Source organism: Carcharodon carcharias, chromosome 1, assembly GCF_017639515.1.
Source record: "Carcharodon carcharias isolate sCarCar2 chromosome 1, sCarCar2.pri, whole genome shotgun sequence".
Lineage (NCBI taxonomy): Eukaryota > Metazoa > Chordata > Chondrichthyes > Lamniformes > Lamnidae > Carcharodon > Carcharodon carcharias.
The window spans coordinates 18,123,739-18,136,228 of record NC_054467.1 but is presented as its reverse complement, the minus strand read 5'-3'; the positions used below and the strand labels follow the sequence as shown (position 1 = coordinate 18,136,228).

Here is a 12,490-nt window from a genome sequence, read left to right as displayed (position 1 = left end):
AGCCCCACCCACCCTCCCACCCACCCTTCCCAGGATGTTGGGTGAGCCCCACCCACCCTCCCACTCACCCTTCCCAGGATCTTGGGGTGAGCCCCACCCACCCTCCCACCCACCCTTCCCAGGATCTTGGGGTGAGCCCCACCCACCCTCCCACCCACCCTTCCCAGGATCTTGGGGTGAGCCCCACCCACCCTCCCACCCACCCTTCCCAGGATCTTGGGGTGAGCCCCACCCACCCTCCCACCCAGCCTTCCCAGGATCTTGGGGTGAGCCCCACCCACCCTCCCACCCAGCCTTCCCAGGATCATGGGGTGAGCCCCACCCACCCTCCCACCCAGCCTTCCCAGGATCTTGGGGTGAGCCCCACCCACCCTCCCACCCAGCCTTCCCAGGATCTTGGGGTGAGCCCCACCCACCCTCCCACCCAGCCTTCCCAGGATCTTGGGGTGAGCCCCACCCACCCTCCCACCCAGCCTTCCCAGGATCTTGGGGTGAGCCCCACCCACCCTCCCACCCAGCCTTCCCAGGATCTTGGGGTGAGCCCCACCCACCCTCCCACCCAGCCTTCCCAGGATCTTGGGGTGAGCCCCACCCACCCTCCCACCCAACCTTCCCAGGATCTTGGGGTGAGCCCCACCCACCCTCCCACCCAGCCTTCCCAGGATCTTGGGGTCAGCCCCACCCACCCTCCCACCCAGCCTTCCCAGGATCTTGGGGTCAGCCCCACCCACCCTCCCACCCAGCCTTCCCAGGATCTTGGGGTGAGCCCCACCCACCCTCCCACCCAGCCTTCCCAGGATCTTGGGGTGAGCCCCACCCACCCTCCCACCCAGCCTTCCCAGGATCTTGGGGTGAGCCCCACCCACCCTCCCACCCAGCCTTCCCAGGATCTTGGGGTCAGCCCCACCCACCCTCCCACCCAGCCTTCCCAGGATCTTGGGGTCAGCCCCACCCACCCTCCCACCCAGCCTTCCCAGGATCTTGGGGTGAGCCCCACCCACCCTCCCACCCAGCCTTCCCAGGATCTTGGGGTCAGCCCCACCCACCCTCCCACCCAGCCTTCCCAGGATCTTGGGGTCAGCCCCACCCACCCTCCCACCCAGCCTTCCCAGGATCTTGGGGTCAGAATACCCACCCTCCCACCCAGCCTTCCCAGGATCTTGGGGTCAGCCCCACCCACCCTCCCACCCAGCCTTCCCAGGATCTTGGGGTCAGCCCCACCCACCCTCCCACCCAGCCTTCCCAGGATCTTGGGGTAAGCCCCACCCACCCTCCCACCCAGCCTTCCCAGGATCTTGAGGTAAGCCCCACCCACCCTTCCACCCACCCTTCCCAGGATCTTGGGGTGAGCCCCACCCACCCTCCCACCCAGCCTTCCCAGGATCTTGGGGTGAGCCCCACCCACCCTCCCACCCAGCCTTCCCAGGATCTTGGGGTGAGCCCCACCCACCCTCCCACCCAGCCTTCCCAGGATCTTGGGGTGAGCCCCACCCACCCTCCCACCCAGCCTTCCCAGGATCTTGGGGTGAGCCCCACCCACCCTCCCACCCAGCCTTCCCAGGATCTTGGGGTGAGCCCCACCCACCCTCCCACCCTGCCTTCCCAGGATCTTGGGGTGAGCCCCACCCACCCTCCCACCCAGCCTTCCCAGGATCTTGGGGTGAGCCCCACCCACCCTCCCACCCAGCCTTCCCAGGATCTTGGGGTGAGCCCCACCCACCCTCCCACCCAGCCTTCCCAGGATCTTGGGGTGAGCCCCACCCACCCTCCCACCCAGCCTTCCCAGGATCTTGGGGTGAGCCCCACCCACCCTCCCACCCAGCCTTCCCAGGATCTTGGGGTGAGCCCCACCCACCCTCCCACCCAGCCTTCCCAGGATCTTGGGGTGAGCCCCACCCACCCTCCCACCCAGCCTTCCCAGGATCTTGGGGTGAGCCCCACCCAGCCTTCCCAGGATCTTGGGGTGAGCCCCACCCAGCCTTCCCAGGATCTTGGGGTGAGCCCCACCCAGCCTTCCCCGGATCTTGGGGTGAGCCCCACCCAGCCTTCCCCGGATCTTGGGGTGAGTCCCACCCACCCTTCCCAGGATCTTGGGCTGATCCCCACCCACCCTTTCCAGGATCTTGGTGTGAGCCCCACCCTTTCTAGGATCTTGGGGTGAGCCCCACCCATCCTCCCACCCACCCTTTCCAGGATCTTCGGGTGAGCCCCACCCACCCACCCACCCACCCTCCCTTCCCAGGATCTTGGGGTGAGCCCCACCCACCCACCCTTCCCATGATCTTGGGGTGAGCCCCACCCACCCACCCTTCCCATGATCTTGGGGTGAACCCCACCCACCCACCCTTCCCATGATCTTGGGGTGAACCCCACCCACTCTTCCACCCACCCTTCCCAGGATCTTGGGGTGAGGCCCACCCACCCACCCTTCCCATGATCTTGGGGTGAGCCCCACCCACCCACCCTTCCCATGATCTTGGGGTGAGCCCCAGCCACCCACCCTTCCCATGATCTTGGGGTGAGCCCCACCCACCCACCCTTCCCATGATCTTGGGGTGAGCCCCACCCACCCACCCTTCCCATGATCTTGGGGTGAGCCCCACCCACCCACCCTTCCCAGGATCTTGGGGTGAGCCCCACCCACCCACCCTTCCCAGGATCTTGGGGTGAACCCCACCCACCCTTCCTCCCACCCTTCCCAGGATCTTGGGGTGAGCCCCACCCACCCTCCCACCCACCCTTCCCAGGATCTTGGGGTGAGCCCCACCCACCCTCCCACCCACCCTTCCCAGGACCTTGGGCTGAGCCCCACCCATCCTCCCACCCACCCTTCCCAGGATCTTGGGGTGAGCCCCACCCGCCCTCCCACCCACCCTTCCCAGGATCTTGGGGTGAGTCCCACCCACCCTTCCCAGGATCTTGGGGTGAGCCCCACCTACCCTTCCCAGGATGTTGGGGTGAGCCCCACCCACCCTCCCACCCACCCTTCCCAGGATGTTGGGTGAGCCCCACCCACCCTCCCACCCACCCTTCCCAGGATCTTGGGGTGAGCCCCACCCACCCTCCCACCCACCCTTCCCAGGATCTTGGGGTGAGCCCCACCCACCCTCCCACCCACCCTTCCCAGGATCTTGGGGTTAGCCCCACCCACCCTCCCACCCACCCTTCCCAGGATCTTGGGGTGAGCCCCACCCACCCTCCCAGGATCTTGGGGTGAGCCCCACCCACCCTCCCACCCAGCCTTCCCAGGATCTTGGGGTGAGCCCCACCCACCCTCCCACCCAGCCTTCCCAGGATCTTGGGGTGAGCCCCACCCACCCTCCCACCCAGCCTTCCCAGGATCTTGGGGTGAGCCCCACCCACCCTCCCACCCAGCCTTCCCAGGATCTTGGGGTGAGCCCCACCCACCCTCCCACCCAGCCTTCCCAGGATCTTGGGGTGAGCCCCACCCACCCTCCCACCCAGCCTTCCCAGGATCTTGGGGTGAGCCCCACCCACCCTCCCACCCAGCCTTCCCAGGATCTTGGGGTGAGCCCCACCCACCCTCCCACCCAGCCTTCCCAGGATCTTGGGGTGAGCCCCACCCACCCTCCCACCCAGCCTTCCCAGGATCTTGGGGTGAGCCCCACCCACCCTCCCACCCAGCCTTCCCAGGATCTTGGGGTGAGCCCCACCCACCCTCCCACCCAGCCTTCCCAGGATCTTGGGGTGAGCCCCACCCACCCTCCCACCCAGCCTTCCCAGGATCTTGGGGTGAGCCCCACCCACCCTCCCACCCAGCCTTCCCAGGATCTTGGGGTGAGCCCCACCCACCCTCCCACCCAGCCTTCCCAGGATCTTGGGGTGAGCCCCACCCACCCTCCCACCCAGCCTTCCCAGGATCTTGGGGTGAGCCCCACCCACCCTCCCACCCAGCCTTCCCAGGATCTTGGGGTGAGCCCCACCCACCCTCCCACCCAGCCTTCCCAGGATCTTGGGGTGAGCCCCACCCACCCTCCCACCCAGCCTTCCCAGGATCTTGGGGTGAGCCCCACCCACCCTCCCACCCAGCCTTCCCAGGATCTTGGGGTGAGCCCCACCCACCCTCCCACCCAGCCTTCCCAGGATCTTGGGGTGAGCCCCACCCACCCTCCCACCCAGCCTTCCCAGGATCTTGGGGTGAGCCCCACCCACCCTCCCACCCAGCCTTCCCAGGATCTTGGGGTGAGCCCCACCCACCCTCCCACCCAGCCTTCCCAGGATCTTGGGGTGAGCCCCACCCACCCTCCCACCCAGCCTTCCCAGGATCTTGGGGTGAGCCCCACCCACCCTCCCACCCAGCCTTCCCAGGATCTTGGGGTGAGCCCCACCCACCCTCCCACCCAGCCTTCCCAGGATCTTGGGGTGAGCCCCACCCACCCTCCCACCCAGCCTTCCCAGGATCTTGGGGTGAGCCCCACCCACCCTCCCACCCAGCCTTCCCAGGATCTTGGGGTGAGCCCCACCCACCCTCCCACCCAGCCTTCCCAGGATCTTGGGGTGAGCCCCACCCACCCTCCCACCCAGCCTTCCCAGGATCTTGGGGTGAGCCCCACCCACCCTCCCACCCAGCCTTCCCAGGATCTTGGGGTGAGCCCCACCCACCCTCCCACCCTTCCCAGGATCTTGGGGTGAGCCCCACCCACCCGCCCACCCACCCACCCTTCCCAGGATCTTGGGGTGAGCCCCACCCACCCTTCCCAGGATCTTGGGGTGAGCCCCACCCACCCACCCTTCCCAGGATCTTGGGGTGAGCCCCACCCACCCACCCACCCACCCTTCCCAGGATCTTGGGGTGAGCCCCACCCACCCACCCACCCACCCTTCCCAGGATCTTGGGGTGAGCCCCACCCACCCACCCACCCACCCTTCCCAGGATCTTGGGGTGAGCCCCACCCACCCACCCTTCCCAGGATCTTGGGGTGAGCCCCACCCACCCACCCACCCACCCTTCCCAGGATCTTGGGGTGAGCCCCACCCACCCACCCACCCACCCTTCCCAGGATCTTGGGGTGAGCCCCACCCACCCACCCTTCCCAGGATCTTGGGGTGAGCTCCACCCACCCACCCTTCCCAGGATCTTGGGGTGAGCCCCACCCTTCCCAGGAACTTGGGGTGAGCCCCACCCACCCACCTTCCCAGGGTCTTGAGGTGAGCCCCACCCTTCCCAGGGTCTTGGGGTGAGCCCCACCCTTCCCATGGTCTTGGGGTGAGCCCCACCCCCCCACCCACCCACCCTTCCCAGGGTCTAGGGGTGAGCCCCACCCCCTCACCAACCCACCCACCCTTTCCAGGGTCTTGGGGTGAGCCCCAACCCCCCACCCACCCACCCTTCCCAGGGTCTTGGTGTGAGCCCCACCCACCCACCCTTCCCAGGGTCTTGGGGTGAGCCCCACCCACCCTTCGCAGGGTCTTGGGGTGAGCCCCACCCACCCTTCGCAGGGACTTGGGGTGAGCCCCACCCACCCTTCGCAGGGTCTTGGGGTGAGTCCTACCCACCCTTCGCAGGGTCTTGGGGTGAGCCCCACCCACCCTTCGCAGGGTCTTGGGGTGAGCCCCACCCACCCTTCGCAGGGTCTTGGGGTGAGCCCCACCCACCCTTCGCAGGGTCTTGGGGTGAGCCCCACCCACCCTTCGCAGGTTCTTGGGGTGAGCCCCACCCCCCCCACCCACCCTTCCCAGGGTCTTGGGGTGAGCCCCACCCACCCTTCCCAGGGTCTTGGGGTGAGCCCCACCCCCCCACCCACCCTTCCCAGGGTATTGGGGTGAGCCCCCCCACCCACCCACCTTTCCCAGGGTCTTGGGGTGAGCCCCACCCACCCTTCCCTGGTTCTTGGGGCGAGCCACACCCTCCCCCACCCTCCCCAGGGTCTTGGGGTGAGCCCCACCCCACCCACTTTCCCTGGACTTGTGGTGAGCCCACCCCCCCCACCCTTCCCAGGGTCTTGGGGTGAGCCCCACCCTTCCCAGGGTCTTGGTGTGAGCCCCACCACCCCCACTTTCCAGGGTCTTGTGCTGACCCCCTCCCCCCACTTTCCAGGGTCTTGTGGTGACCCCCCAACCCCCCCACTTTCCAGGGTCTTGTGGTGACCCCCACCCCCCAACTTTCCAGGGTCTTGTGGTGACCCCTCCCCCACTTTCCAGGGTCTTGTGGTGACCCCCACTTTCCAGGGTCTTGTGGTGACCCCAAACCCCCCCCCCCCACTTTCTAGGGTCTTGTGGTAACCCCCACTTTCCAGGGTCTTGTGGTGACCCCCAACCCCACCCCACCCCCACTTTCGAGGTTCTTGTGACCCCCACGCCCCCACTTTCCAGAGTCTTGTGGTGACCCCCCAACTTTCCAGTGTCCTGTGGTGACACCCCCCCCCCTACTTTCCAGGGTCTTGTGGTGACCCCCACCCCACAACTTTCCAGGGTCTTGTGGTGAGCCCCCCCCCCCCCCCCACTTTCCAGGGTTTTGTGGTGACCCTCACTTTCCAGGGTCTTGTGGTGACCCCCACGCCCCCACTTTCCAGGGTCTTGTGCTGACACCCTCCCCCCACTTTCCAGGGTCTTGTGGTGACCCCCCCAACCCCCCACTTTCCAGGGTCTTGTGGTGACCCCCACCCCCCAACTTTCCAGGGTCTTGTGGTGAGCCCCCCCCCACTTTCCAGGGTCTTGTGGTGACCCCCACTTTCCACGGTCTTGTGGTGACCCCCACTTTCCAGGGTCTTGTGGTGACCCCAAACCCCCCCCCCCACTTTCTAGGGTCTTGTGACCCCCATGACCCCACTTTCCAGGGTCTTGTGGTGACCCCCGCCCCCCACTTTCCAGGGTCTTGTGGTGACCCCCCAACCCCCCACTTTCCAGTGTCCTGTGGTGACACCCCCCCACTTTCCAAGGTCTTGTGGTGACCCCCTCCCCCCAATTTTCCAGGGTCTTGTGGTGACCCCCACCCCCCAACTTTCCAGGGTCTTGTGGTGACCCTCGCCTCCCACTTTCCAGGGTTTGGGGTGACCCCCGCTTCCCCTTCCCAGGGTCTTGGGGTGACCACCGCCCTCCCTTCCCAGGGTCTTGGGGTGACCCCCGCCCTCCCTTCCCAGGGTCTTGGGGTGACCCCCGCCCTCCCTTCCCAGGGTCTTGGGGTGACCCCCACCCTCCCTTCCCAGGGTCTTGGGGTGACCCCCGCCCTCCCTTCCCAGGGTCTTGGGGTGACCCCAGCCCTCCAACCCCCCTTCTCTGGGTTTTGGGGTGTGGGTGGTGGTGTTTACCCCCTTTTCTGGGCCTTGGGGTGGGGGATTGGCTTTGACCTTCTGGGGTGGGAGGGGATGGCGCTGACCTCATTTTCTGCGTCTTGGGTTGGTTGGCGTTGAACCCCTTCTCTGCGTCTGTGTGTGGGTGGTGGCATTGACCCCCTTCTCTGGGTCTTGGAGTAATGTGTCCTATCTCTGGGTCTGGGCAGCGGGTGGTCTGCCACTCTCGCTGGGTCCTTGGGGGTGGAGGGGTTGTCTCCCTTGCTGGGCCTTGGGTTGGGGTGTCCAGTCTTCTGGCAGAAGTTTCCAACGTAAAACCTTTAAGGCTTTCCACTATCCAGCGTGGTCCCCGGGTCTTGGAAGGGCAGTCAGGTGGATCTTCTACAACAGTAACAACTTGTTTTTCTATAGCAGCTTTAATGTCATAAAACTTTCCAAGGTTCTTCCTGGGTATTTCAAAAGCAAAGTATGATACTGAGACACTTATTGACGTATTATAGAGAAAGACTAAAAGCTAGGTGAAAAAGGTAGGCTTTTAAGAAGTGTTTTAAAGAAGGAATGTGAGGTAAACAGGCAGAGAGAGGGAGGTAATTCTGGAGCTCAGGTCCAGGTAGCTGTGGGCATAGCCACCAGTGGTGAACAATTAAAAATGGGGTTGCTAAAGAGGCCAGAATTAGAGGCGTACAGGTATCTCTCAGGTTTTTTTTAAAACTTATTCTTTCATGGGATGTGGGCATCGCTGGCAAAGCCACCATTTGTTGCCCATCCCTAACTGCCCTTGAACTGAGTGGCTTGCTCTGCCATTTCAGAGGACAGTTAAGAGTCAACCATGTTGCTGTGGGTCTGGAGTCACGTGCAAACCAGACCAGGTAAGGAGGGCAGACTCCTTCCCTAAAGGCTATTAGTGAACCAGATTTTACCTACCATTGACGTCCAACTGTGATGTGAGCAGTTCCCTGGGTTTGCTTTGTCACTTTTTTTTAACAATAATAGCATATGTCCAACCCAGCATGAGTTCTGCTGCAAGCATTCAGTGCTTTGCAAATGCCTGTCAGAACCTCTCAAGCCTCATCCTTTCTGGAGAAATATAGTACCCATCTTTGGGACTTTAGTTGTTTTGAACCCTATTCCACTTTTCTGCAATACCTGATTTATGTCGGCCATTTCTGTGATTTTTTTTTAAATACATCTTAAAAATATTTGCTGTGAAGTAAATACTGCAGGATCATGGCAAGGCTGAAAATTCCCCTGTGATCTCTCTTACTGGCTCAGCCGTTGACTAAAGTCAGAAACATCTCTTGTGAGTTCTTTTGGTCATGAGACCCCCCCAGTTAATTTTTAAAAAATCTTTCATTGTGGCTGAGTAATGGTAAATAACTTGAAGTTTCACCTTGCTAGTTTTGTCTCTTTTATTGAAGTACTGATCTGGTACTGTAATAGGAGGGCACGTTAATTTTAATTGTATTGTCATGTAGGCTTGCAGCTCTGATAAGGTGAGATTTAAACTTTGGCTCTAACGAATATCACACTGTTACTGCAAAAGCAGCAAAATCCCAACTCCTGTGAAGACGGGAGGACAAGTACTACATGAGCAAATAAGTAGATGAATGTGGAAGATTTTGTGGACCAACTTAGAAGCATTGGTGTGTGCAAAGTTGCAGTAAGTGAATATTTAAACTTAAATAATCCAATATCCCTAGATATAGTATATGTAAGAAATCATGAAGCAAAGAAATTAAATGTAGAAAGTGGTAGGACTTAATTAACAGAGCAAAGGTTGAATAATTTAGTATTAAACAGTAGAATGAAAATTAAATGTTTTAAAATTAAATGTTCATATTTTGAAAGGGTTAAAAATCTAAATTATGAGCTTAGTTTTTAAAGAACAATATATAAACAACGATTTTTGGTACTTTGAGTATATTAAGGGATATTAAATTGAGGAACTGAAGCAGTTTAGAGTGTTAAGATAATACTCAGGCAAAGACAAAATCAAAACACAAAATTTCACCTTTTGTGAATGATAGCTTCTGATAAATCTGTTAATGGATTAATGTGCATCTGTTAAAATGTGGAAAAATGCCTGAAAATTCTTGTATTTATTTGTACCTGCCCTTTGTCAATCTTTTATATTATAAATTTGTCCATATTTAAGATGGGAAGTGCCAATGTAAAAGCAAAATACTGCAGATCCTTGAAATCTGAAATTAAAACAGAAAATGCTGGAAGCACTCAACAGGTCAGGCAGCATCAGTAGAGAGAGGGAATTGACCGTCAGAACTCCCTATGTAAAGTTACCACACAGTAATTACACCTTCCTGCCAATGGTGGTTCTTGAGCTCAGTTTTGTATTTCTTGATTTTTCAGTCTGTTACAGAGAACCTTAAAAACACCTTTGAAAATTGCAGTCTTCACCATTTACACTGCCTTCATGTATCCTGGATAGTTTCTGTGTTGAAATTTGCCAGTCCCATAAATGTCAATTACAAAGATGTCGCTTAAACTGTGTTAAGTAGGCCTGTTATTTTGAGCTATTCAAACAGCTGTTTGGTCACAGCATTCACCATTTTTCGCCCTGTGGCACTGCTCATGGTTCAGGAGCTTGACAATTGACCAGAGCAGTGTCATTTTGGTCATTTAAAGTGGTCCAGCTGAGTGAAATTGTGATCTCACAGCCTGTACTGTAGTTAAAAACAAGCTCCCAATCAATCCAAGCTTGCAAATGTCTTGGATCCAGCAGGATGTGGAACCGAGAACTTGCAGCTCCAAAAGATACCGAGCTCAATCATACATTCCCTTCAGCATTCCCTGGAAACAATAGCTTTTTCTTGTTGAAGGTTCTTGATGGCTTAGAGAGTCAGTGAGGAAAACAACTGGCCATCAGGTACTCAGGTCCACCCCAATTGCTTTTGCACAGGCTTTGGAAGGAGGTGAGTGCTCTTCTGAGCCAAAGCACTCCTTACATTTATCTTACAGCGCCCACTGCATATAGCGGCCAAACCTTGTTGCCATCAGCACGCTCACAATAAATGGAGTAGATTGTACTTGCCTGAAGGATTTTAGATATTTGGTTACAAATATTGCCCATAAGAAATTGCCAGCCATGTTTTAAACAGGATTTGTCACCAGAATGCTGGGCCTAATGAGACCGTGGCAAGAAGTGGATGTCATTTTCATTATTACTTGTTGCATTTGGATTGATTAAGAAATGACTGGTACTTCAGGTTCCCCAGAAGATGCAGTGGTGTTGAAAACGTTCTTTAGCTGGTTTAAAGGCCCATTGTAGTTGTAAATGTATGACCCAAATGCGTAGCTCTCTAGATCAGCAATAGGGGGTTGCACTCCTCTGTTTTTAGTAATAAATGATATCATTTGTGTAATTTAGCAGAAAACTTACAAAATTTGCTTTCTGATTTTTCTCTTCACAGGAGGGATTTCTGCTCGGGGAAATTAAAGCAGAAGCAAAAAACAGTATTACTGATTCCCAACTGGATGACATTGAGGTGGTGCACACCATAGGTGAGCTGTTTCATCTGCAGCCTACTTTCCACTGTACTGTCATGGTAACAGCAGACAATTGTGTTTCAGTTAAGTGTAAAACCTTTCAACTAGGTTTAGTAATATTTCAGTTTTTTGGAGTGATGTGAATTAATTTTAGCTTTTATTAAAACAGGACAGTGCACCTCCATAACAGGCATCCTGGAATCAAAACGTGTTATGTGTGACTATAGCCTCGACAAGTCACTTTAAGAGAAAGATAAATAATAAACTTTCAAAATAAAGTCCTATCCATGACTGTGTGACTTTACCAAAATGACTTCACAGTTAAGTCTCCTGTAATAGCTTAGTAGGTTAGTGCACAATGTTTTTGTGATAAATAGCTGTACAGATTAGCAAGTCCCAGTTATGATTGCCGCTCTTTGCTGATCTCAGCTGGGCAGCTGTACGAGTGCTGCAAATGACGGTATTCATGGACTTGTGTGTACAGGAGGAGAAAAGGTGTTAGTTGAGGGCAGGATCAAACTCTGATGTGGTGTTCCTTATGGTCAAATCGCCCAATGTCCTTAGCCGTCTAGGCTCAGGCATGAAGAACAGCCACAGATACGGCCGCATTTCTGTGGAGCCAAGTCTCAGTGTGAATCGATACCAACAACTTGGATTTATAAAACATCTTTAATGTAGTAAACTATTCCAAGGCGCTTTACAGGAACATTATCAGACAAAAGTTAACACTGATCTACATGAGTTATTAGGACAGGTAATCAAAGTTAAGGCGAAGAGGTAGGTTTTAAAGAGTGTCTTAAAGGGAGGGAGATGGAGAGGCTTATAGGTAGGGAATTGCAGAGCCTCGGGCTACAGACATGGTTGAAATCAGGGATATGCAAGAGGACAGAATTGCAGAGATCTTGGTGGATTGTTCAAAAAATGGAGCAATTTGAAATGAGAATTTTGAAGTTGAGGCAATGCTGGGAGCCAGTATAAGGGTAGGTCAGCGAGTCTTCATGGAGTGTGTGGGATATTGGAGGGGGAGGAATAAATAAAAAATTGTTTTCAGGTGTAAAACATCTCTGAATTTCCCATTTATGTTCCTGTAAGAGTTGCTGGTCACCTTGTAATGGAACGAGAGGGAGAGAAAGATGATTTTCAGTGGGAGTCAATCCCCCAATTGTTGAGTTACAACAATCAAGCAAGATTAACCAAACTAGGGACAGATTTTGACTTGGAGCCATATGACTCTGGCACATTAGGGAACTAAGACCATTGCACTGCTCTGTCGTGGTATTGTGATATTTTATCTTCCTAGCAGTGTCTTGTCTGAAGTCAATCACAAGTCTGTATCGAGGTTGTCATGAAGTGCATCTTGAAACGTGGAAAGCTGCAATCCTGTTTGACTTTATCGCAATTATAATTTGTCTTAGTTAAGCAGTAGCATTCCTAAGGTGCACAGGTTTCAGAGAATGCTTCCATTTTTGTACTTGGTTCAAGAAAATGGGAGGTTTTAGCAACAGTTACACTTTAAGCTTATTGAATTGGATGTTATGGGTGTGATTATTTATATATGGTCTGCAGGGGACTGACACATTGCCCATTAAATCTCAAACTTTGCAGATCTGCCTTTCATGTCAGTTCTTAGTTTGTTGTTTTAACTTGCATGAATAAGTAATGGTTAAAGCTCAGGTCTCACCGAATGTACCTTTCCAAAAATTGAACACATTTATTCAACGTCTACCTTTTCATTT

The 12,490-nt window shown here is 56.1% G+C and overlaps 1 protein-coding gene across 2 annotated transcripts in view; it reads left to right on the top strand.

Annotated features, from left to right (window-relative positions):
- Positions 1 to 12,490, top strand: part of abraxas1 (abraxas 1, BRCA1 A complex subunit) — a 108,682-nt gene that overhangs the window by 71,875 nt on the left and 24,317 nt on the right. Inside the window, exons 2-3 of one of the 2 annotated variants that reach the window (XM_041187170.1) lie at positions 8,726 to 8,910; positions 10,679 to 10,769. In XM_041187170.1, coding sequence (XP_041043104.1) covers positions 8,854 to 8,910; positions 10,679 to 10,769 — 148 coding nt within the window. In that variant the 5' untranslated portion in view covers positions 8,726 to 8,853. The remainder of the gene's footprint in view (positions 1 to 8,725; positions 8,911 to 10,678; positions 10,770 to 12,490) is intronic. The other variant, XM_041187160.1, reaches the window with a different exon arrangement.